This window comes from Saccopteryx leptura, chromosome 9, assembly GCF_036850995.1.
Source record: "Saccopteryx leptura isolate mSacLep1 chromosome 9, mSacLep1_pri_phased_curated, whole genome shotgun sequence".
In the NCBI taxonomy this organism is placed as follows: Eukaryota; Metazoa; Chordata; class Mammalia; order Chiroptera; family Emballonuridae; genus Saccopteryx; species Saccopteryx leptura.
The window spans coordinates 73,292,747-73,318,482 of record NC_089511.1 but is presented as its reverse complement, the minus strand read 5'-3'; the positions used below and the strand labels follow the sequence as shown (position 1 = coordinate 73,318,482).

The 25,736-nt window shown below is 53.4% G+C and overlaps 1 protein-coding gene across 3 annotated transcripts; it reads left to right on the top strand.

Annotated features, from left to right (window-relative positions):
* Positions 1-1,129: 1,129 nt before the first annotated feature.
* DNAJB12 (DnaJ heat shock protein family (Hsp40) member B12) lies at positions 1,130-19,598 on the top strand. 3 transcript variants are annotated; one of them, XM_066348478.1, is made up of 9 exons: positions 1,130-1,337; positions 9,209-9,389; positions 10,638-10,783; positions 12,625-12,804; positions 12,910-12,989; positions 14,236-14,345; positions 15,837-16,009; positions 16,539-16,636; positions 17,805-19,598. In XM_066348478.1, the coding sequence occupies exons 1-9, from the start codon at positions 1,205-1,207 to the stop codon at positions 17,832-17,834; spliced, it is 1,131 nt and encodes a 376-aa protein (XP_066204575.1). In that variant the 5' UTR covers positions 1,130-1,204; the 3' UTR covers positions 17,835-19,598. The 3 variants fall into 3 exon arrangements, with proteins under 3 accessions (XP_066204575.1, XP_066204577.1, XP_066204576.1); XM_066348480.1 differs by having other exon boundaries at positions 1,131-1,337; positions 16,539-16,684; XM_066348479.1 differs by having other exon boundaries at positions 1,131-1,337; positions 16,539-16,690.
* Positions 19,599-25,736: the final 6,138 nt, after the last annotated feature.

Below are 25,736 nucleotides of genomic sequence, written 5' to 3'. Positions count from 1 at the left end.
CTCACATCCCACATCCAATCCATCAGCAAAATAATTTTGATTGTCTTCAAAATATATCTAGAATTTGAGTACTTCTTATCACCCCCACCGTCACCCTATCTGTTACTATTAATTCTCCCCTGAATTATAGTAGTAGCCTCCTAACTCTCAGCTCTAGTGGCCTCTAACCAAATCCTGCTTGAGAAGCCAAATAATATAAGAACTAAGAAATGATCAGTGGATTTGGCAATGTGGATCATTGGTAACTTTCACAGATTGCTTTTGCTGGAATGGTAGGCATGAATGACTGATAGAACTAAATTCCACTCTATAGTGAAATCCTGCCTGCCACCTATAGTGTATTCTTCTTGTTGGTCTTGTAATAACTCACCAAGTCAGGTTCCTGATTCAAAGTCTTTGCATTTGCTTTCTTCTGCCTGAATCACCCTTCCTCCAGATGGGCACATTAGGAATATCTGCTTTCTCCCCTGAATTCAGATTTCTATTAAAACAACAGCTTCTGAGAGAAGAATTCTCTTATTAGGCCTTTTAAAACTGTACCTTCTAGACCTGGCCAGATAGCTTAGTTGGTTAGAGTCTCCTCCCAAAGCAGAGGTTGCCGGTTTAATTCCGGGATCAGGGCACATTCAGGAACAGCTTGATGTTCCTGTTTCTTTCTTTACCTCTCTCTCTAAAATCAATAAAATAAATATTTAAAATAAAACAGTACCCTCTACTCTCTATTCCTTTACTTTTCTTTATAGCATGTATTACTACCTGAATACATCTATTTATTGGATGTCTCCCCATCCCAACACATACTAGAATGTCAACTCCATGAGGACAGAGGCTTTGTTTTGTTCACCACTGTATACCCACTATGGCAAATAGTGTTGTCAATAAATACCTGTTGAGTGAATAAATGACCTTTGTCTCAAAGGCACAGAGTTACTACAAGAACGTGCAAGGATACTCAACTTTAAGACCTCTGAATATAACTCTTTGGCCTCCAGAAATGTGGGCTTGTACCCTGAACACCTGTCTCAAACGTCGCCCTCTTAGAAGACATACGGTAACGCTTCCGCCCTCGCTCAAATCTCGAAAAAGGAGGGACAGAGCGTTTATGTCATCAGCCTGCGCCCGCCTGCACAGCGACGCGCTCCGGCTGGCGCAGCCCTTCGCTCGCCCGGCCTCCCCCTCCCTGGTTCCGCGCTCTGGTTCCGCCATGGAATCCAACAAGGATGAAGCCGAGCGCTGTATTAGCATTGCCCTCAAGGCTATCCAGAGCAACCAGCACGACCGGGCGCTCCGCTTCCTGGAGAAGGCGCAGCGGCTGTACCCGACTGCGCGAGTTCGCGGTGAGTATGAGGTGCCGGGAGACAGAGGGGACTTTAGAACTGATGGGGGAATACGGGAACGGACCGACGGCAGCAGTTGGGGGAGGGGGAGGGGTGGCGAGGCGCGGCTACACCTGCGCACTGAGATGCGTGGTGGCTGCTGGGAAGTGTAGTTTTTCGATCGCGTGCCTCTCCGGGATGCTGCACACCTGATGACAGGGGCGACCGCGATCTCAGCTTCCCGGGTGCTTGCAGAACCCTCTGAGAGTTGAAGTTCCCGGGAATGAGAGGCGCTGGCAGACGGAGCGAAGGGCACTTACCTGAAAACAAAATCGAACTACTTTTCCCAAGGGGCTATTCGGTAGCTCAGGGCCAGTTGCCGGCCTGGGAAATATTATAGTTTAATAAACATAACCACTCTCACGGAGAGATTGGGTTCTAGAAGAGAAAGAAAACTTCCAATCTTCGGACTGCCTGCAAAGGCGTCTTCATATCTTCGGTTCCTTACACGTTTCTAGATGAAGGCCAGGGTCCAGCCTCCCAAAACTAGAGCCTGCCTTCTCCGCCCCTTCCCCCTCCTTCTCTTCCCTCCCGCCCCAGATCCACACCACCACCTTGGACAGTCTGTCCTGAGACCGGGCTTCTCACTCCTTCCTGGAGCTTCTTCACCTGTTTGTGAGGTCCGAGCGGACAGTCTTACTGGAGACGCTGGCCCCAGCCACCTTGGCACGTAAAAGCCCATCAGTGGTTGGCCGTATGGCAGATGGACAGCATCAGGCTGTTCTGCTCTATATGGTTCTGTACTGAATGAAGCCTTCAAAAACAGAGGGAAAAGTGAGTGATGTCTCAGCATCTCGCTGTACCCGGAAACTCTTTTTTCTTTAATCAAAGTCTTCAAAGAAGTTTTTCTTAATACAGGCTGGAAGAGAGAAAGAGGTAGTCCATTAAAGCTACAGAGTTTGTACCTGCAGTTACCACTTAGTAAACTGTCTGGCATATAACAGGTACTTAGAATCAGTAGATCTGGGTTCTAATCCTGACTGCTACCATTTGACTTTTCTGAGCTTGGGTTTACTTACCTAGAAAATTAAAGAGTTGGCAAGATAATGTGAATAACAGTAATACCTACAGGGCTTTTAAGTTTAAAAGGTGCTTTTGAATGCGTTTTCTCACTTGAGTTTGCCCTATCAGGGAGACAGAGCAAAGATCATTATTTTTGCTCTGAAGAGCTGAAGATATTTATCAGAGACAAGGGACTTGCTCAGTATTAGGCAGCTAGACATTGAAAAGTTCTGTGACTAGAACTATTTACTAAAGGAGTAAAATGGAATTGGAGAGCAGCAGCCAGCCTCCTAATCCTCTTTACCCACATTATGAAATTGAGAGAGGGGAACTACCGGCAGAAAAGGAGGTCTGGATGCCTGCGTTTTCCTGCCTTCCGACTTTGCAAGTTGGTCTTTTGCCCTATTTGCCTTTTCTTGGAGAGGGTTTCAGTCTGTATTTGCCAGGACTCCTGAGGTAATCTGCTCAAGGAGCTTCTCTGTGTAATAAATCACACTGTATAAGAGGAGAGCATGGTGGGTAGAGGCCCTGCAGCTCTCAGAATTCTGTCTGACTCTGATGCCTCTGGGGTTCAGGAGCCGGCAGCCAAGAAAGAATGGTAACAGTATAGCCTGTGGAGATATTCCTGCCAGCAGGCCTCCTGGGCCAGTTCAGGGGCTGTAATGGATGTCCTTCCTGGGCTCTAGCAGTGGAATTTGCTCAGGCAGAAAAGTCGCCTACTGCATATTTGTAGTATTTATGATATTCTAGAAAGAGTATGTGTCTCATGCCTATCTGTAAACATCACCTGTGTCATCTATGGCCCTGAGCTTTTACAAAGACTTGGGGTTAATTTAGGCCTGGCTTGGGGAAATCGTGGTTAGAAAAATACTAGGTAGTATTGTCCACACTCCATAGACGAGGTTTGAACTCATTCCAGATGCTCATTCAATGCAGTCAACATTTTTTTTTTCTTGTGGGAGAGACAGAGAGAGAGAGAGAAGGACAGACAGGGACAGACAGACAGAAAGGGAGATGAGAAACATCAATTCTTCATTGTGGTTCCTTAGTTGTTCACTGATTGCTTTCTCATATGTGCCTTGACCAGGGGGCTACAGCAGACCAAGTGACCCCTTGCTTGAGCCAGCAACCTTGGGCTCAAGCTGGTGAGCCTTGCTTAAACCAGATGAGCTTGCGTTCAAGCTGGCGATCTCGGGGTCTTGAACCTGGGTCCTCCACATCCCAGTTCGTTGCTCTATCCACTGCACCACTGCCTGGTCAGGCGCAATCAACATTCATGTTTTGTTTGTTAAGTCCTCTAGTGCAAAGTGAGTAGGGTAGCAGGATTGGTAAGACATGCTCCTTTGCCTCAAGGAGCTTACGATCGAGTGAGAGAGACAAATTACAGAAAAAATAATATTGTAAGACGTACAACAATAGCTGTGATTAAACAAAAATTGAGCACAGTGTCAGATGCTGAGGACTTAAAGATAGGCATGGAAGCTCCAGTCCCTGCCTCCATGGCTTCAGTCCGGTAAGCCGGAGGAAAGCACTGGGCGTGAGGGATGGGGCTGGAGGACAGTCTCCTAGACATGAAATGACAAGCAGTGTAGTGAGTGCTGTAGAGAGGACATAAAAACAGTGGTAGATCACAGTGAGGGAAGAGTTCAGGGGCTAGTATGAGAAGTGGCATCTGAACTGTACTTTGGAGGAGGACTGGAGACTTGGAGAAGAGCACACTGGCAGCGCCCCTGGAGGCTGGAAGCTGTGGTTTGGAGGAAGAGATTGAGTATAGCAAGATTTGGAGGCTTTGGAAATGGTAATTTGAGTATAGAGTGGATAAGTTTGGGAAATAGAATGAGGCCAGATTGTGGAAATCCTGTCCATCCAGGGCAGGATATTCACTTTATTCTGTAGTTAGTGAAACACACGCACACACTCACAAGCGCGTGCGCACACACAGTTTATTTATTTATATATTTTTTGTATTTTTCTGAAGCTGGAAATGGGGAGAGACAGTCAGACAGACTCCCGCATGCGCCGGACCGGGATCCACTCGGCACGCCCACCAGGGGCGACGCTCTGCCCCTCCGGGTCGCTCTGTTGTGACCAGAGCCACTCTAGCGCCTGGGGCAGAGGCCAAGGAGCCATCTCCAGCGCCCGGGCGATCTTTGCTCCAATGGAGCCTCAGCTGCGGGAGGGGAAGAGAGAGACAGAGAGGAAGGAGAGGGGGAGGGGTGGAGAAGCAGATGGGTGCTTCTCCTGTGTGCCCTGGCCGGGAATCGAACCTGGGACTTCTGCACGCCAGGCCGACGCTCTACCACTGAGCCAACCAGCCAGGGCCTACACACACAGTTTAGATGACAGGAATATGATAAGGGTATGTTTTGTTTTGTTTTGTATTTTTCTTAAGTGAGAAGCGTGAAGGCAGAGAGACAGACTCCCACATGCACCCTGCCGGGGTCCACCTGGCATGCCCACCAGGGACATTGCTCCATTGCAACCTAAGCTATTTTTCAGTGCCTGGGGGGAGACCATGGACCCATCCTCAGTGCCCCAGGCCAGTGGAGCCATGGCTGTGCGAGGGGAAGAGAGTGAGAGTGAGAAGAGAGTGGGAAGGGTAGAAGAACAGATGGGCACGTCTGTGTGCCTTGACCAGGAATCGAACCTGGGATATCCACACGCCAGGCTGATGCTCTACCACTGAGTTAACTGACCAAGGCCAGGCTGTATTTCTTAACGTACGTGTTGATAAGAGGGAAGAGAGAATCAAGGCAGAAAGTAGTTGGGAGACAGTTGCACTGAGTAGGTGAGGAGCTGTGAGGCCCTGAGGTAAAGGTAGTCTGGGGGAGGATAAGTCTCTGAACAGAGGTACGGGCCTGACGTGAGAAGCATGCTAAGGAGAAATAGGCATTCAGCATCCAAGCCTGCGTGGCTGGGGGGACAGCAGGGGTGAGGAGCACGGGCAGGAAGAGATGGGCAGAGTGCAAGGTGCTGGTGGTTGTTGCTGGTGGCTTGTCCCCAAGGAGCCGTCAGCTTGGAGGGCAGGAGAGAGCGCTTTGGGTTCCTGCTGAAAGTCTGGTCTCAGCTGATGAAATGCACTGGGGTTGTCCTGGCCTGAGTCACTGTGGGAAAGTGTGGAACGTGTAGAGGAGGTTGATGCGGGCGCACCCTCAGCAGCAGAGTGATGGAGCAACAACAGGAGGAGGCAGTCCCCAAGAGAGCAGCGCCGAGTAGCCGTGGAGCAGGGTGTCAAGGAGGCGGTGAGCAGCACCGTCGGCTGCTGCAGAGGCCACATGGGAAAAGGACGAGTTGAGAAATGAGAGGGTAGGACCAGGAACAGGTAAGGAGAAGTGAAGGACAGACAGAGGGAAGGGTTAGCATGCGAGGAGGCTCAGAGCAACCGTGAGGGAACAAGGGACTTCACAGTGAAAAGATATGAGGGACCTAGAAATCCTGCTGCAGGAGGTGGGACAGGGAGGCACCAAATGGCGGTGGGCAGCAGCCAGGCCCTAAGCTGAGATGCCACAGGGCAATGCTAGTGGAGCTAGGCAGTGCCTTTCTGGAAGTTTCTATCCAGTTCCTGGCAGCCTAGTAGCCATTGGCTTTGCCTGAGGCTTAGCAACAATGGTGGAAGGTACTGGTTTCCGGGGGAGCTGATGAGAACACTCATAGACCTGCTTCTCCAGCATACAAAGACAGTTGGCTTAAATGCTCTTGCAGCTCAGGCTGCCTGAGGTTCTGTGAGATGGCTGGCTCTGGTCCAGACTGTCAGGAAGGCCGAAGGGAAAACCAGCTCAGGGAGCGGGGAGGATTCGGTGCCGAGAGATTTTGGCATTCAGGTCTAGGACTGAGAGATTTTCTAACACTGGTGAGGTCTGAAATGGCGTTGTTCATTCAAGTCAGTCAGCCTTCAGGAACCTTACTGTTTGCTCAGTCCTTCCATTCGCCTGGTTTCACTGACTCTTTTTTACCCCTCTGAGCAACCCTGTGAAAGCAGAGATGGTATCTTCACTGAAGAATTCGATAACTTGACAAGGCATGTGACTAATTAGCAAAAGAACCAGACTGTCTAGCCCACTTCCAGACTCTTGCCTACTCTGGCCTCCTTTTCCCTCCTTACTTTTAATACTGCAGGTACATAGAGCTGGAAATAAAAGTAACAGGCAACACTTAGTATTTGCTGGAAGTTGTGCTAAGTTCTTTATATGTGTTTACTCATATACTCTTCCAACTCTCTGCAGAGAGTTACAGTTTTACCTGGAGAAGTTAAAGTTAAGTTAATGTGTCCACGACGCCCTTGCCAGCGTCAGAGCCAGGTCTGAACGCAGGCAGTCAGGCTCTCCTGCGGGTTTGAGGTGAGGCCACACCTGGTGGCTTTGGCTCTGGAACGCTTCCACCTCTGCCTCGGCTGCCACTGCGCCCCGCAGCTTTGGTTTCTTCTACCAACTTTCTTCTTTCTAAACGTCTTCCAGCTTTACTGGGAAGGGGCAGAGTCAGGATTGAAACCCAGCCATGTCTGTCTAACTCCAGAGTCACATTAAGCTCTTCTGCCTCCTACTCTCTTGTGACGTTTGCCTGTCAGTCACTGTGCCAGTGAGGGATGTAACATTGAGTCAGGATGAGCCAGTCGCATCCCACAGGCCTGAGAGAGAGGGTGTCTGGGCCACAACAGAGACCTGCTTCTCAGCAACCTGAAATCTTTCATTGCCAGCTCAAGCAGGAAACTGCTGTCTGCCCCAGAGCACATCTGTTCCCGCTGGGCCCTCTTTCTGAAGCAGAGGGAGATTAGGGTGGCTGACTCCATATAACTGCCCTTAAAAGCTTCCAGAGTCTTCCGAGATGGAGAAAGTCCGTCCTATCTCCCGGCGAATGCTCTGCGGCCATTGAGTGGCTGGTCCTGTTGTCCTTAGTGTAATCAGCTCAGCCTGGACCACTGGGGCTTCTAGAGAAGCTGAAATAAGCCACTTCTTTGAAAGTCCTAAAAAAATCTAGCAAACCAGGTGTCCTCGCTCTGTCCATCTCGATCAGCATCTCTGCCTTGTTGGCGTCCTGCTTTGCCATTCCCTTGATGCCTGGCACAGACCTGGCATCTGGGACGATCTCAGATGTCATGGTTATCCCTGGGACCAGAGCCTGCGGAGTGCTGGACTTCCCTTTCTGAGCCCTGGGGCTCCCCAGTCCTCCCGCCCCGCCTCGGGCCCTTCACCTTCCTGGCCAAATAGTTCATCAGCTCAGGTCATAATATAGTAGCTCCTTACTTTGAGCTTTTACTCTATGTCAGTCTCCCTGCTGGACACTTCCTCACACTGTCCGTCTCACCCTCGTACCCCCATGGTGAGGAAACTTAAGATTCAGAGAGGTTTCACAGATCCACCATACTGTTAGGATGTAGCTGAGCTGAGATTTGAAACCTGGGTCTTTCTGAGTTTAAGTTCTCTTCTCTACTTGGAATGACTGGGCTGGAAGGGGCTCTCGCTGCCAGACTTGTGTTGTCTGGATAACAGCGCAGTGAAGAGCAAGGTCCCATGAGCACATCCTGGGGTCCAAGTCCTGCCTTCCCACCTGTGTGCCACGGGCAAGTTGATCAAATACACAGTTCCCCCTTATAATGAGGACAGTGGCGATAAGACCTACCTTTCAGGCAGTGGTGAAGACTGAGTGAGCTAATGCACGCAGAGCGCTGTGTGTGGGGCTGCCTGACGCCGAGTGAGCCCTGGTCACTGCTGCACGCACAGGGTTTGCTGCAGGAAGCCCTCTGCCTCCCTCCTGTGGGGCAGGCTCTGTTGTCAGCTCCTGTGTGTGGATTTCCCCGCTGCTGACTCAGTAAGATCCCATGAGTTTGCTGCAGCTAAGACAGCAGTGGCTCAGGGCGCATTGGTTCACTTGAGTCCCAATGTTCTGCTCCCAACAAACTCTGCCCCAGGCTCCTTGGGTGAGACCCAGGTGTGCTGCAGTACAGGGTGTCTGACACCCAGCATCGTGCCTTGAGCCCAGCAAGCACCTGGCTCGTTTGAAGGATCTGGGGGGAGCAGCGGGCTATGATGCTGTCCCTGCTGAGCACAGAGGTGTCCCGGGTCCCTGCAGTGGTCTGATGCCTGGTTTCCCAGGACACTGTACCCCAGGCATGGCTGGAAGGTTCAGAGCTGATTTTGTGCCTGAAATAAATGGGCACAGGGGACTTCTGCCAGAGATTTGAGCTTGCCCTTACTGAGTCAGCAGGAACCAAGGACCTGGGTATCAATAACCATGATCCTGTCTGAGGGAGACAGCTAATGTCCTGTATAGACTAACATTGAAGTGGGACATGGCCAGCCACTTGAAAAATGTAAAAAATATAAGTAGCGAGGACAGCAGATGTTTATGCTGAGTCTTACACCACCCTTGGCCCTCTGGAGCAAACTAATGGCCCCCACTCTTCTTGGCTAAGCGTAGGCCTCCAGGAAGCCCTTCTGATCAATCTCACTGAGTCAGATGGTCCTGTGCAGTGGGGTCCCCACTACAAAGTACTTCTCTCATCTCAGCTCTTAACAGAGGGTAGCTGTTGAACACACTACTTTGGGATTTAAAAAATCTGAAGGAACAATAGTTTATTTGGGGAAACAGGAAAAAAGAAAAAAATAGTTTGTTTTAATGCAGAGTTTAAAGTGACCTACATCCCCTCCCAGCTCCTGAGGACTGTGGGCCCCAGAAGAGCAGGCGGCTGCCCCACTGGCCCCCGCTGGCTCGGGTCAGGAGAGAAGCTAGTGGGTTTGCAGGGAGAATAAGCAGGTGGGGTGTGTGGCCCCTCAGCCGTGACATGTGACCTCGATGGAGCACGAGTCCTAAATGGTTTCCTTGCCTTGCAACAGCCCTGATCGAGTCCCTCAACCAGAAACCGCAGTCTGCTGGTGACCAACCCCAACCCACAGATGCGACCCATGCAACCCATAGGAAAGCAGGTGGGTCTGATGCCCCCTCGGCCAATGGCGAAGCCGGAGGAGGAGAGACCGCCAAAGGCTACACTGCGGAACAAGTAGCAGCTGTGAAAAGGTAGAAGCCTGGGCCTGGTGGGCAGGTGGGGCCTGGAGGTGGAGGGAAGTTTCCATGTCTAGAGAAGGTTTCCTGCTCTGTGTCCTCCACTTCACATCTGCCTGAGGTCTGGAGGGGCCCCAGGAGGGTCTCGCAGATGGAGAAGGTCCAAGTGGTGAGGACCAGGCCATTCCTTATTTCCCACAAGGCCCTGGAACAGTGTGGGAATCAGGGCTACACTGTCCCCTCCTGCCAAGACAACCCACAGCAGAGGCTGCAAATGCTGACACCGCCAGCTTCCTCTGCCATGGGCCACGCCGGCCTGGCCTCTTCACACAGCTCTGTTTGTCAGACAGAGATGAGGCCTGGTTTCCCCCTCCTGATCCTTCCCCAACCCACAATCCCACCCCCAACAAAGACTCTTTCAGGTCAGAGCCTGTGTGGGGCAGAGTGGAGACAGGAGACAGTTAACCCTCCGAGGCCTGGGCAGGCTCCCTGCACAGAGAGGCTCATGAGCAGGCCAGGATGGCCCAGCCAAGGCTCTCGGGCTCCCATCTCTCCCCAGGCCTCCCTGCTAGCCAGCCTCGAGACCCCTCCGAGGTCATTCTTGTGTGGTCCTGGCTGCTAGTGAAGACAACAGCAAACATCAGGACTGGGCTTCAGCCTGCATGTGACCTAGAAAAACTTACGCCAGATTTACATTTTTCTAGCAAAAGACTGAGAAGCAACTTAAATTTACATTTTTCTGACCAGATAGGGTTTTGCTCAGACAACCCTGTCAGTTATAGGCAACAGAAATTGGGGGAGTTGGGAATGCCTGGAAAAGTTCAAGAACCGGGGTCTCCAGGGGCCCCAGGAGTAAGAACTAATGGAAGAGAAGCAGGGTCTCTTCAGGGCCCTGAGGTGGGGTGAACAGACACTTGCCATGGCCTTCATGTTACCCACTCGACTCAAATTGCAAGGAGGAGACAGCTGGCCCAGCTGGGGACACGGCTGCCCTTGGGCAGAAGCCCCTGACTGACGGTCCTTCTGAGGTTGCCTGCAGTATGAGCGCTGCTGGCAGAGGGAAGTGGCTCCTGCTTCCTCTGGGCCCTGCCCGTCCCAGATGGCGCTTTCTGAGGCTCGCTTTTCCCCAAAGTCCGGCAGCGCGTGTCCCTGAGCCTGCTCAGAGCTGTGTGCTCCTGCTGCGGTCCCTCGCCCACCGCCCACCGCAGCCCTGGCCCCTGCGGCTGTGCGGAGCCCCCCACTGTGCTCCTCTCCCTCCCCCAGAGTCAAGCAGTGTAAAGATTACTATGAGATCCTGGGAGTGAGCAGAGGGGCCGCAGATGAGGACCTGAAGAAGGCCTACCGCAAACTGGCCCTCAAATTCCACCCAGACAAGAACCACGCACCTGGCGCCACCGAAGCCTTCAAAGGTAAGCCAGCCCTGATATCCTGGTGTTTTGGTGTTTTTCTCTCCTATGCTTATACGGGGCTTTTCCAGGCAGCCACCTTGGACCCAAGTCCTTCCTAGAAGGGCCTAGTGGCCACCTCATGCAGAATCTGTCAAGAGTTCAAAGAGCCCCAGCCTGCCTCCCGTTCCTCCTCGTGCCCTGGGGTTCCAGGAGGGGTCTGAGGTGAGGAAGACTGGTGGCTTCTCCAGGTCATGTGGTGATTGAAGGGCAGAAGCAGCCGCCCTGACTCCCCGGTTTGCACTCCCCTATCTGGACTCTCTGTAACAGTTGCCCTGTGCAGAGAAACTGGGCAGCCTCAGGCCAGCGCCAGCTGCCATAGGCACCCACCTCCAAGCCTCTTTTCACATACGTTCTGTCTCCAACAGCACATGGTTCCCTAGGGCCTGCAGCGGGGCCCGTGGGGTCCCTGTGGCCTTGGCCTGTCGGTTCTGGGGTGGGTGTTCGTTCTGGCTGAAGTCATCAGCTGCTCTCTAATTGGTTATATTTTCCTTGAACCGGCAGTGACTCTGTGCCAGCCCTGTATTACTGGACACTGCAGTCCCACATCTCCCCCAGACCTCTCTTCTCTCATGCCACCTTGTCCTCTGTGGGGTCCTGGAGACAGCATGGGAACCGCTGGGGAGATGGCATACTGACTGGCCTCTCCTAGCCCCAGCAGGGTGCTGCTTGGTACTGGTGCCGTGACCATCGCCAGGTGGGGATCCTGTGGCAGAAAAGACCCCAAGACCTGGTGTGCTAGGACCAACCCCAACCCAGGTACCCAGGTGCTCCTTGGGGTTGGTCCTGCGTGGGGTAGTCTGCAGGGTCCTCCCTGCTGCCTGTCAGCCAGCCCCAGAGAAGGAGGAGAATGGAGTAGGGAAGCGAGCCAGCTGTGGTTCACGGTTCTCCGGCCCTGACTTGTGCCTGCAGCCTACGCCGCAGACTCTGAGTGCCATGTCTAGCCTCAGGGCCTCGTCGGAATAGGAGGAGGAGGGGCATCCCCGCTATTGTCCGGGGTTGTGGATTCTGAAGCAGATGCAGCTCTGACCCACTCCTGCGAGAGAGGGGGCCTCTTGAGAGGGAGCAAGAGACTCAGGAGGACCCGAGCTGGGAGATCTACTGGGGAGGCCCAGGGCCAGAGAGAGGAACGCAGCGGGGACCTGGACCCCGGGGAGCGAGGACTCTGCCCAGGCCACGCCCCCCAGCAGCGGAGGAGGCCTGACCGGAAGCAGCAGTCTGGCCTTTCCTCTAGCTCCCACTGCCCCCAGTTTACAACAGGGCATCATATAGCCCTTTGTCCCTCAGGTCACACTGTGCCTTCAAGATTATAAACCTCCAAAAAGGAATGCCCCATCCCACTGGCACCTCGAGAGAGAGAGGAAGGGGGGTGGTGGGTTGGTGGTTTTCATAAAATCAGAGAGCGGACTTGCAGCAAGACACACCTGGGTGTGACTCCGGCCCTGCAGCGTCGGAGCTCTGTGAGCCCACACTTAACCTCCGAGCCAGCTTCTCGGTGGTAAAACGGAGCTGGGGTGCTGTTAGGAGTAAAGAAGATAATGTCCATAAAGGGCCTGGTAGAAAAAGCTGGACTCTTATGCGGTGGAGAGAGAGGAGCCTGGGTGTTCGTCCTCGCCCAGCTCGGCCTGCCACTCACCTGGAGGTACCGCTGCGTGCCCCTCCCCCCGCTCCTGCCCAACAGCCAGACGGGCTGCTGACCCCAAGGACTCTGCTCCCGCAGCACCACGGGAGTGCCAGAGGAGTCACTTCACCATGTCACCCACACCGCCAGCATCCTAGGCCTGACCTCCCTACCTCCTTTCTAGCCATTGGCACAGCATATGCAGTACTGAGCAACCCAGAGAAAAGGAAGCAGTATGACCAGTTTGGTGACGACAAGAGCCAGGCAGCCCGGCATGGCCACGGGGACTTCCACCGCGGCTTTGAGGCTGACATCTCACCAGAAGACCTCTTCAACATGTTCTTTGGCGGTGGCTTCCCATCAAGTAAGTCCCCCCCCACCTTCCCCACAGGGTGATGGTGGGGGAGCGGGTGCCAGCCTCTCCCTTTCCCAGCAGCCCCACTCCTGACTCAGTCCCTCTGACCCCCAGGTAACGTCCACGTCTACAGCAACGGCCGAATGCGCTATAACTACCAGCAAAGGCAGGACCGCAGGGAGAACCAGGGTGACGTGAGTGAGGAAGGTGCTGGGAGAGTAGGGGAGGGGAGGCCCCCCCCCCCCCACAGGGTGTGGGGCCTGGAGGGGGTAGTGACATGCCCAGCTGTCTATTCTGGGATGGCAGTTTTCACACAACTCTCAGCCAAGGAGCTATCTTGGGCTTTTCTTGCCATTCTGCTGAGCAACACCAGAGGGCAGCACACTCCACATTGCCCAGCAGAGGGACTGGGGATTTGATGGTCTCTGCTGGAGAATGTAATGTAGAATGTTTCCCACCTACAGACAGGTTCAAGCACGAACAGCCTTTGTGCAGTTCATTTGTTCATAAGGCCAATATTTTCCAAGCATTGGAAAGTTAAGCTTCATGAAAGAATTGTAGATGACAATATAGGTGCTGACTCTTGTCTTTTCTACACTCAAAAAACGTATGCAGAAGCTCTAGGCAGGCAGCCCTTCAGATGCATTGTGAATGCCACAAGAGCAGCTAGCTAGCTGAAATCAAAATACTGTGAACAGTTTCAGAGCAATTAAAATTATGGCAGGCAGAGGGGTTCCCTTTGGCTCTGATGGTATGGACTTGTGTTTTCATTTATCTTTAAACTTTTGTGTGTATTAAAATACAGCAGAGGTATGTTTTAAGATTCTGTTTTACTGATCTTAGAGAGAGAAAGGGGGAGAAGCAGGAAGCATCAACTCGTAGTAATTGCTTGTCATATGTGCCTTGACCCGGCAAGCTCAGGGTTTTGAACCAGCGACCTCAGCATTTCCAGTTAACACTTTATCCACTGCGCCACCACAGGTCAGGCACAGAAGAGTTCTTAAATAATAAACTGTCACACCATGAACCGATTTATTTTTATTTATAAATTTTTAAGTGGTAGTTTTTTAATTGGTGGTATATTTGTATGGCATGAAATTCACAAAAGGTGTATGTAGAGTCTCCTTCCAGCTCCTCCCACTCCTCCGGTGCGGCTGCTGTTGCTCAGTGTTTGGTATTCTCTCCAAGTAAATACATATCCCCACCTTCCTCCTGTGTCTAACACAAATTGCTGTTATGTTTGTATCCGGGCAGTGTGGCCGGTGGCAGGGCTTCTGTATTTGGGGTCCTAAGGGAGGACAGGGGAGAGAGTGGTGTCATGGCCTTTCTGCGTGGTGACTGCCCCCTGCTACCTGGACTCCCCGGTGGTGGGCAGCGAGTGGTGATGGTGGCCGACGCCACACCCCACCCAGGTGGGTGACCACTGGCATTTCCCTTCAGGGCGGGCTGGGAGTATTTGTCCAACTGATGCCCATCCTGATCCTGATCCTCGTGTCAGCCCTCAGCCAGCTAATGGTCTCCAGTCCACCCTACAGTTTGAGCCCAAGGCCGTGAGTACCGGTGCCGGGTGAGGCCGGGGTGGTGGGCAGATGGGGACTGCGGAGCCTCAGCCACCATCAGGGGCCTCCTTCCTCCCCATCCTATAGGTCCTTGATCATATGCAGAAAACTGGCTTAGAATCAAGGAAATACTCTTTCCCTGTTGAGCTGAAGTTCTTGATCTTTTTAGGATCACAGTCCCCTAAGAAAATGTAATGAAAACTGCAGATCTTTTCCTAGAACCCTGCGTGCGCGCGCGCGCACACACACACACACACACACACACACACACACACAGTTTTGCATATGATTTCACAGTCTTCATGACCCACCCACCCCCCATGTTATCTGCTGATCTTGCGATATGTTCAGAGTGTGAGCTCTAGGGCCCTGGAAAGAACATGGGCTTTAGAGTCATAAGTCACACAGAGCAAGGGTGTCTTTGATTCCCAGCTCCTCTACTAACTAAGCAGCTATGTGACCTTGGACAACTGACGTAGCTTCTCCAAGCCTTGGTTTCCTCATCTATAAAATGGGAACAATAACATCTACTCACTTAGGAAATTAGAGTAATACACATAAGATGCCAGGCTCATTGGAAATGTTCAACAGTATTTGATGTATGAATATATGGTTTCTACTGCCAGCATGAACTTGGGTGAGTTTTTTAAGGTATCAGTTCCCCTCATGTATTTCTAGCACCTGACAGTATCTGATCCACGGTGGGTGCTCAGCTTCTTTTGGTGGGAGCCTTCTACTCCCACCAAGCAGCTTGGCTCTGCCTGGGAGCCTGGCAGCATCTCTCTCGGCCAGCAGGGGGCAGAGCCGATCCACTGGGCCCACACCAGCCTGCGCAGGCTCTCTATGGCTTGATGACCCCCCTTTTCTCTGCAGCTGGAGAGGTAACAGGTGGCAGTGCAGGCAGGGGCTGTCCTCCCTGGAGCACTGACTCCTGCCTGCATGTTGACACTCTTCCCACAGCCTGTGAGCTTGCACTTGGAGATGGGATATAGCATCTAAGAGCCAGAAAGATTCAACTCTTTGGAATCCTTCCTGTCAATTTGTTCCTAAGCCTCTTAACTCGGGGAGCTCTTGCATAGGCAGGCAGGCCTTCAGCGAGGATTGGCTTTGGGGATGAACGAGGAGGCCGGAGGCACAGGGAGCTCAAGTCACACAGCTCACCAAAGACCGAGCCCAGACCAGTCAGGTTCCCTACTCCCTGACCAGGGCCTCTCATAAAGGGGCTTTGCCCCAAAGTCCCCCGAGTGAAAGTGTCATAAGCATGGAGCCTGAGGGAGGGCTCGCCATAGCCTGGGCCATTCGTGCAGGAGGGACACCCCGCTTTTCTTCAGACCCTCACTTTGGGTAGTGGCAAGTTCCTCTAGTTTGGGAGGGAGGCGGCTACTCCTGTGACCTGTGTGGCACCTCCTGTCAGGGGCCTTGTCATTCCTAGAGCTTCCCTGGGACCCGTGCCCACTTTGTGCCTGGTATATTTCTGTCCAGGTCAGTGGGCCACGTTCACAAGCGAGTCACTGACCATCTGAACGTCGTCTACTACGTGGCAGACACCTTCTCTGAGGAGTACACAGGCTCCAGCCTAAAGACAGTTGAACGGAACGTGGAAGATGATTATATCGCCAACCTCCGAAACAACTGCTGGAAGGAGAAGCAGCAGAGTGAGTGCGTGTGCTGGGCACAGGCTGGAGAGCAGGGAAGGGGAAACCCTGCTTGCCCAGTGACTGTGGGCTCAGCACCTGGTCTGCTCTGCGCCAGCTACCTCCCAGCCTAGAGCTGAGCTCCACCCTGGTATTCCCCTGGGGTCAGGGGCCAAGGCCGCCTGGAGATTTCCTCTAGGTTCCTGTAAGTCACTGCAGTCAGCCTGTCCTTTGGCTGCCAGAGGTAACTGTAGACAGGTGAGAGCAGGTCTCCTGGTTGCCCACTGACTAGACCTGTCACTATCTGTGGGGCCTGGGGGAGGTCCGACCAGGATGACGGGTTACTGTAGTTGGCCCACTCTCTAGAAAGGGACCTCTGTCTCTATCCCAAGTCGGGACCATAGTCTCTGCTCCTTCGGGGTCCTCCCTAAAGATCCCCCGCCGCCGCTTCTGGGCCTCTACCAGCCTCCCTCCTGTGCCGCAGGCCTGACAGGTGCCTCAGCAGGCTCAGGAGACGGGGTGTGTCCTGACCTGCCCCCTTGCTTTGCAGAGGAAAGCCTGCTATACCGGGCCCGCTACTTCGGCGACACACACATGTTCCACAAAGCACAGAAGATGAGCACCCCGAGCTGTAACCGACTGTCAGAGGTGCAGGCCTCCCTGCATGGATAGTCCTGGGCCAGCCGCACTACCGAGGTCCAAGTATGAGCCAGGGCCTCCTCTGCCCACAACTCCTGGCAGCTCTGGCCCCGGTCACGAGACAGGGCGGGAGGGAGCGGAAAGCCTGCCTGGGGACGGCCCAGGCGCCTTGTTCCCAGCCTGACCTCCCGCCTGCAGAGTTGGGGCGGCTCTGGGTGTGCTGAGAAACGGAGGTCTGCATCAGGCCTCTACCCTTTACCCCACCCCACCTACTCCTTGCTCTGGGGTTCGTGCTGTGAGGCACCCAAGAGCCAAGCCACAGGGGACCCCAAGGCTGCTGCTGAGAGCCGCTTGTGCCTCGGTCTGCTCGGCCGTCAAGTCACCACAGCCCTTTCGCAGGTGCAGCAGACTATTGTCTGTACCCTGATGTTTAAGCCACCAAATCTTACTCAGCCCAAGATAGCCCCCACACAGGGAGAACCATGTGGAAACGGCTGGGCCAAGAGCCCTTCCTCCTCCTCTGCTCTTACGAGCAGTAGCACGTGGGGCAAGATGGGGAGCCCGACAAATGGCGGCAGAGGGAGTAACAGGTTGGGAACGGGAGGGGCCTGTGCATCTTGACCTCGTCCTCTGCTGGGATCAGAGGCTGGCTCTCTGTCTGTGTCTCTGTCTCTCGTCTCTGTCTCTCATGCTACTGCACCTGCAACCTGGAAGCCACAGGTATCCCTCTCCCGCCAGGCTTCTCACCTGTGTCCGAGGAGGGAAACAGGTCTTGAGCTCAGGGTCAAATGCAGAGCCCTCAGCACAGAGGGAGTGGGGGGAAATGAGAGTTGCTCACATCAGGCCTCCTTTACCCCTGTGTGTGGGTAGTGGGCTCTGCTTCCAGCATTTGCCAGAGGGGCACTTAGACCACGAACAGAGGAGGATGGGCAGGGCCAGTGAAAGTGTTGGCACCCTGTCCATCCCGCCACCTGTGTCCCCTCAGCAGGGACCCAGGCACAGACCTGCTTTGAGGCTGTTTGCTTTTGCCTCCAGGGAAGTGCAGCAGACCGCAGGAGGGCAACTGGGCACGACTCAGGTGGCAGGACAGTGGCAGGGAGGATTGCTTGTTCATGTGGGCTAAGCTGGAAACTGGATATGTGACTGTCAGGCTAACTGTTACCACTCTCCTCCCCAGACCATGAAATCCCTGGAGAATTTTTGGTGACATGCACTGAGCCAAGGTGATGGACTGTATATTTCAGGAAAGACATGAAAAGAAAAAAAGAAAACATTAAAATGGATTGGAGGCCGACTGCCACACAACTGCCCTCTCTCTCACCCAGTAAATGCAGAAAGCTCTTAGGACAGACAGAAAACCTGCCCCGGGGCTGCTTCCCTTCCTCCCAGGGCCAGTGGAGGCTCAGGCTCCACCTCAGCTCTCTCCTAGGATACAGAAACCATGGCAACAAAAGCAGAATATAAAACTTGCAGCAAAGGTCTGTGGGAAGGGCTGGGGGAGGGGACTCCCGACTGCCTCTCTTCTCCATTGCAGGAGCCACCGGCAGTCACCTCGCAGTAGAACCCACTCGGAGGCATTGGCCAAGGATCAGAGGAGTAGGAGAGAGAACTTTCCAGAGAATGTAATTTATAGATGCGTGTATATGTATATATATCTATTTATATGTAAATAGCACATATAAAGATATATATAGATATATAGTCTACTTTTTAAACTATGCAGGGATTTGGTAAATTGTTTAGCTGATTTCTTCCCTGTTTTAGAAAACAGACTCTTTGGGGAAGGCAGCCTGGTCCTGCAAGGCCTAGACGTTAGCCGTCACTGACAGCACGGGGGAAGCTGGGGCTTGGTTCACACTGCCATCAACCCCAGCCCGTGTTCAACGGCAGCAGCAATCATGAGAGTATAGATCTGTAGGCAACGTTCGAAGGTTACAGGTTTATGGTTAAGCTGGAAGGGAGAATGCCAGGTCAGTATTGAGTCACGGTAGAGGCCCCAGATGGCCTGCAGTGAGACAACCCGCTTCAAGCTTTGGCCAGCTCAGATGGGCCCTTTGTCCTGATGCCCACGAGCCCTCTGAACCCTTGTCACAGAGAACTGCAAGGCTGGAAGGGGACTAGGTCCTGCCTAGCCATCACCTCCCCCTTAGTCCATTAGTGAGTTTTGCCTTATAGGTGCCACAGGGCACAACTCCACTGTTGCCGCTGGGTTTTCGAGTCATGCACCGAGGACTCCAGAGGGCTCTTCCTCCAAGAGGCAGTGGGTGGTACCCAGACCCCAGGGCAGCAGCTGACTCCTGAAGAAAGTCCATGCCTGTGGGCTCCTGTCTCTGCCCTCCGTGAACATGAGGCCGCCCAGCCTTCTCATACTCTGGGCCCAGGATGATGCGTCTGAACCAGAAGGGTTTTCTTATCCTCACCTTCAAATGATTTTTCTCAAAACAGCAGTTGCTGCCAGGGAAAGGGAGGGAGGTTTTATTTATTCCCAGTTTCAACTGGGCCTTTTGGAATTACCGGTTTTTTCCCTGAATTTTCCTCTGGTGGTAGGTGTGTCACTGAGCCTGCCACCTTCCAAAGCCTTACTTCCCCAAGCTGCCAGGTAGGAGGTGATGACCACCCTCCCAGAGTTTCTCCTGGCTCTTTTTTTAAAGTCCCCCAACAAATAGGATTCTTGCTGGGAAAAGAAGCTTGGTAAAGACATGTCAAATCTGGTGTTTGAACAAGACCCTGCCCTGTGATGAAGTGGCCACCCCGGCCAGAGAGATGTTAACTGGATGTGGACGAGAGTGCCCCCTGCAGTGGTCCTGGTGCTCTGCCCCACCATCGTGACCGTCTGGTCTTGGTAGATGTCCCTAGACGGGCTGAGCCATGTGCAATAAGAACATGGATCCTAAAGGATCCCCTGAGAAGCTGTATTCCTTGAATTAGAATTCTGAAATTGTACATCTATAAATATATGTTTATTATGTGATTGGCTGTGGTGAGTGTGCCTTGAGCAAGGAACTAACGGGAGGGGGGTCCCACAAGCACCTGTTGCTACTGACATCCCACAAGGAGTTTTTGGTGACAAGTCTGAATGTCCCCCTGGCCCCAGCTGCGCTTAGGTCATAAGTGTTGTTTGAGGGCTGACTTGAACAGGTCAAAGGGTAAGGGGCTCAAGTGAGGACCCCGGGAACCCCAGTGCCAGTCCTGGGTTGGCAACCAGGACATGATCACAACCCCTGCTTCTCTTACGTTCCTGCTCCCTCCATCCCTGCGATTCCAAAAGGCCCACTGCGAGCAAAACAGAGATTCTCTTCTCCGCAGCCTGGGGCCCTCGCCCCACTCCAGATGCAGCACCAGGGAAAGTTCTCCCAGCTCCTTTCTCTCTGGCTGCAGTCTTCCCAGCCATCCTTCCACGCCGCCCCCGCAGCTGGTCCTCCTCCCCCAGAAGGTTGGAAAAGTTAAAAATGAGGCAGTTCGAGTGACGCTTCCTCTGAATGGAACGGCAAATCTGCCGGAGGCCTCCCAGAAACAGGGCCCGAGGCCCCTCCCGCTGCCGTTCCAGCCAAAGACAGGCAGTCTCCCCGGTGGTACCACTGCAGCCTGGGCGCCCATTGGCTGCCCCGCCCGAGGTCACCGCTGTCTGCCCTGCCTGGTCTGCGAGTTGCCACTTGTTAACTACAGTTGGCAGGGGCGGTTCTTCCTCCTCGTTTACCCAACCCATCCCCCAGCCCTCGGCACGCAGCTCTGCGGGCCAGAAGGGGCGGGACAGGCTCCAACTGTTTGCTGCAAAAAAGAACCTTTGAAAAGTGTCCCCACCCACTGTCAGGTGGCAAAACCTCTAACCCATCCAAGCTCCTGGGATCTGCCAGCTTATCGCCTCATCCCAGGCTGCCCCCGGGTACTACCCCTAGGAACACAAATCCCAGCACGACTTTAACCTCATTCTCACCCCAGTTGCCCAGGCAAAGTCACCTAGAATTTCTTGGGGAGACACAGCAGTGCCAAGACCCAGGTAAACAGACTGTTGAGCCCTGGCCAGGTAGCTCAGTTGGTTGAAGCACCATCCCAATAAGCCAAGGTTACAAGTTTGATTCCCAGTCAGGGCACATACAGGAATCAACCAATGAATGTATGAACAGCAAACCAATGTTTCTCCGTTCCTCTCAAATGATCAATCAATAAATTTTTTTTTTAATGTTGACAATGTCAGTTTTGGAGCAACTCAGGAAAACTTACTAGGTGTCGCATAATGTGGTTTGAGCAAGTCTGTTCCAGAGCAGGAAGCTGAGGCTCAGGGGAGGAAGGCCGGGACCAAGGGCCTTCCCTCCACAAAGCAATCGCTCCACAAACTGGCTGAGCCCGAACTCACTGTTCTCAAGGAGATCAACCCCATTTGTGCCAAGGAGAGTGGGAGAAGACCTGAGTTCACAAGGGAACAAAGGCCAGCGGTTGGAGCTGCGGACACGTGCCCATAGAAACAGGTGCACTCTCTCCTGACAGGGACAAAGGTGTCCACCCAGGTGTGCAGAGCAACTTCCCTGAGTTGGCATCACCTCCAAAGGGCAGCAGAGTAGATCTGTTGGGTGTCTCTGTGGACTCCACAGTCCGCTTCCTGGGTTGGATCCATCTACTGGCTGACCTTAGCAATGTCAGTGGACCTCCCTCTACCTCAGTGTCCTCATTTTTAAAACGGGAGTAACCAAACCACCTGCCTCACTGGGCTATTGTGAGGAGAAAAAGGGTTATCACATAGAGATTACAAAGGAAGCTCTATTGTCTTCAGTCTACAGAGATTAACTGATTCACTACCTGTCAAGTCCCATTCCAGGCACTGAAACCACAAAGCTGACTGACTGCCCTGGAGGGGTTGTGGGGCAGGAGGAATCCAGAGTTCAACAGGCCCCAGGGCACAGAGGACCGATAAAAACAAACCCGGGCAGCGGCAGGTGCAGCAGCTCTGGCGGGGCTCCTGATAAAGGACTGGCACCTGTGGAGGAGCTGGGAGTGCTGGCGGCTGGGGTGGAGTTGGGTACTCTGGCTGGAGGGGCAGTGTGAGCAAAGTCCTGGAGCTGGGAAAGGACAGAAGTGGCCACATCCAGAGAACAATATATAGGTCAAGTCCCCAATCTATAATTGTCACCTTGCCAGTCACACCCAGTGGCCATGGGGAGAGAGAAGGAACTTCACTGGGAGTAAGTGAACAAGAGTCCCTGTGCTCAGGGAGGCTGACAAGGACAAGCAATCCTGTAAGGCTAGCCGTGGGGAGGTAGGAGGCTGGGCAGAGGGGACTGGCAAAGCTGGAGGCCTGGGTGCGGCGATCACACTGTCACCTCTGCCCCCAGAGTCTCATGGAGGGCTGTTTCCCCAGGAATGGGGCCAAGGCCTCCTGTTGCTTTCATAGCCCCACAGCCATTGAGTAGGAAATAAAGGTCCAGGGCCCAGGCTGGACAAGGGGTCCCGGGAAGGCACTCTCTAGGACCCCCACAGCCAAGCCATCCTCCAAGAGCCCAAGGGCTGGGAGTTCACTTGTGAGGAGAGTGGGGGAGTCTGACTGCCACATCCTGACCCCTTCCTTCCCTTTCCCTTGGACAATGTAATCTAAACAAAGTCTCAAGGAGACTAGGGTGCCTTTTATAGCTCTGACTTGCTGGGTTTTCCTTGGGTAGGAGAGGTACAGTTCCCCAGAGGAGTTGGTGCTGGGAAGTCAAGTGGTTGGGCTCAGGACCTTCAGAGACTCTGGCCAGCAGCTCCGCTTCCTTAACTGGATCGTTGCCATTTTTTCCTGATGGACACAGTGAGGGGCCCAAGAGACAGATGTCTGAGCAGCACAGGATGCTAGCGGTCTCTCTTTACCAATGGGGAAAGTGGAGGCCAGAGGGACAGTGAGGTCCTTTTCCTGGCTCCAGGAGGAGGCTGGCAGGGCCCTCATGTTCTGACCCCGCTGCCCACTGGAGCCTCCTCCACCCGCCCTTTCCTGACACGTTGCCCCAGTTCTTTGTGCCAGCAGCCTCCACCCCCATCTCCTCCGGGAGACCTGCCCATGTTCCCACAGCCTCGGCCTGGCCCCAGCCTCGGCCTGGCCCCGCCCTCCAACAGTGTGATTCTGAAATGTTCCTGCAGTCCTTAGAGGCAGGCTTCACACCCTGAAAGGCAAGCGCCTGCCTGTCCACCTTGTCCACCTGCAGCCCCAGGGTCTCGACACAGCAGGGCCTCCATGAACACTGCTGAGGGAGGAAGGTGCCCACCCAGTCACCTTTCTGGTGGCTACTGTGACAGTCCCTCTGCAGCTTTCTCCACCTCACCAACCCTGCCCACAGTAGCCCTGTAGATAGTTTTGCAGCCCTAAACTCACACAGGACTAGGGACACTTCTAGACCTGAGAAGGCTCAAGTGAGGGGTGCCCATCTGGGGAGAAGAACCAGCGCCCAGCCAGACGGTGGGAGGAGGCAGTCTCCTGTGAGAGACTGAGCAGGAGGGGCCTTTCCCGTCCTCCTGGGGAAGCAGCAGTCCAGCTGAAAGTGCCCCTGTCTACTCTCCCTGAATGAGAACAGGTGTGCCAGGAGCTCGGATGAGAATCACAAATAGCGCTCATCCTCAAAGCAAACTCCAAACCTTGTCCCAAAACAGTCACCGCCCCTGATGAGTAGAAGAGGATATCCGCTCCAGCACTCAGGCCTCTGCCAGGTGACGCCACCCACTCCTGGACTCAGACCCAATTCTGTCCCTTGGCTGCCCCAGAGCTGCCCTGGCCATAGGCCTCAGGGTCACTGCTGGCAGGCTTTGCTACCTGCTAGCTACCAGCCTGTGGCCCTGGGTGCTGAGGATGGCATCCTGGACCCCATATGTCAGACAACCCCCCACTACCATCACTAAACTACAGGTGCCACACAGGCAGCAGCTGTTTGATGGTGTCCAGGCTGTGAGCCCCAGGCTTTGAGCGGCATACAGGTAGTACTCAGGGCCACTTCTCTTTGGCCGGCTGTGGACCTCAGTCTCCCCTTGGTCCTTTCTCAGCACCCGAAGCACTGGGCACAAAATCCTGAGATCAGGTTTCAAGCTTCAGCTGTAAAGGACATTATCATTTAATTTATTCTGCTATAATTTTAAAGTTATACATAAAGAAGCAATTTTCATTTGTGTTATTTAAAGTTGTGTGTGTGTGTGTGTGTTTAATAATTATCATCATCCTACAGAACTCACTGACTTAGTCCTTAATGTCGCCTCTGTCAACCATGGAGTCCATGGTCTGCTAGCCTGAGCCAGGTGGGCTTTGTACAAACAGGTCTCTCCCAGCCCCGGCTCAGCCTCGGGCCCCCAGGACTGGCGCTCACCGCCCTGCCAGCCTGGGGTCATGCAGTGGCATAGGGTTCAGGCTGCAGGGTGCAGGTGTGTGACCCACATCTGTTCATATTATTAGCCCTGGAGCTGGCAGGCCATGGCTGTAACACAATTCGAGGAACTGTTGACTGCTCGGGTCATGTTTCCAGCCCAGTGACTGGGAGAGACACATGCAGGGGGGAACAGGAGCCTCTGGCCCCACCCTGCCCTCTCTCCTGTTGTGCTTGTTGTCATGAAAAACTGCATGAAGACAGCATGTCCCATCAGGGCACTGATGATGTCAAAGCAGGCATGGGGGCGGGGGAGAGGGATCTGCCTGGCCAATGGCATCCTCCCCTACCTGTTCCCGGGGTCTCAGCTCCTGAGGGTCTGCCCTCCCCACCCCTCCCTGCCCCTCCTGCCCCTCCCTGCCCCTCTCTGACTGAAGCAGGGAAGGTGATGGAGTGGGAGAGGTTAGTTAGCTGGGGAGAGTACTCTTTGATTAGCTGGGAAAAACACTGCCTAGATCCCCAGAATGAGGAAGAAAATTTTCCCTCTCTCCTGCTTTCCTCATAGACTCCTACCTCCTCTTCTTGTCATTGGTGCCTGCAGATGACAGCACCCAGGAATAAGCCAGGGAAAGTCTGGGCCTTGCCTAACCAGGCGGTGCCGCAGTGGATAGAGCATCGGACTGGGATGCGGAAGGACCCAGGTTCGAGACCACGAGGTCGCCAGCTTTAGCGCGGGCTCATCTGGTTTGAGCAAAAAGCTCACCAGCTTGGACCCAAGGTCGCTGGCTCAAGCAAGAGGTTACTCGGTCTGCTGAAGGCCCGCGGTCAAGGCACATATGAGAAAGCAATCAATGAACAAGTAAGGTGTTGCAACAAAGAACTAATGATTGATGCTTCTCATCTCTCTCCATTCCTATCTGTCTGTCCCTGTCTATCCCTCTCTCTGAGTCTCTCTCTGTCTCTGTAAAAATAAATAAATAAATAAATAAATAAATAAATAAATAAATAAATAAATAAATGTATTTGCCCTCAATCTGTATGCATGAAACCAATTTAAAAAAAAAAAAAAAGAAAAGAAAGTCTGGGCCTTGGCCAGGTGCCCCAGACTGTGGCTCCAGAAAAGATCAGGGCTCCTGACTGGGTGCCCAGCTCTGTACCAACATGTGGGGGGGTTTTGAGCCAGTCTCCTAAGATCCCTGAGCCCCTTCTCCTTGTAAAGACAGTAGCCACAGCCACCATCACAGCAGCCAGGCCCATGCAGGTTCGCATGAGATTCGGACAGACAGTAATGAAACAACGGAGCCAAGAACTAGTGGGCCATCATCTTTATCCTAGCTTGCACCTGGCGGGCAAGAAATACACACAGTGGGAAAATACTCCCCTTTCCATTCAGGGCCCCCAAAGTCACTGACTTATCCGAGTTTCCTAGAATCAAAGGTTTCTAGCTCACCAGACTTATTCACCTCTGTTCCCCATTTCCTTCCTTCTCCCTGCACAAACTCTGCACAAACTGGCTTCTCACTCGGCACTCCGCCATCTTGGCTGCTTCTCCTGGTCGCCTCCATGTGGCCTTTCTCTGCTCTCCTCTCTAATGCTAATCTCAGGAACAGAGAGAGAGCAAGCTCCTGGTCTGCCCCCATTTTATAGTGTAGAAATCAAAACTTTTAATCCAATATACAAATAGGGAAGTCTCTGATACAAAGTCACTTATCTGAGGCATGATGAGATTCCTCATGAGAGTGCACCACCCCACATCAAAAAGGGTGGGAGCCTGACCTGTGGTGGCACAGTGGATA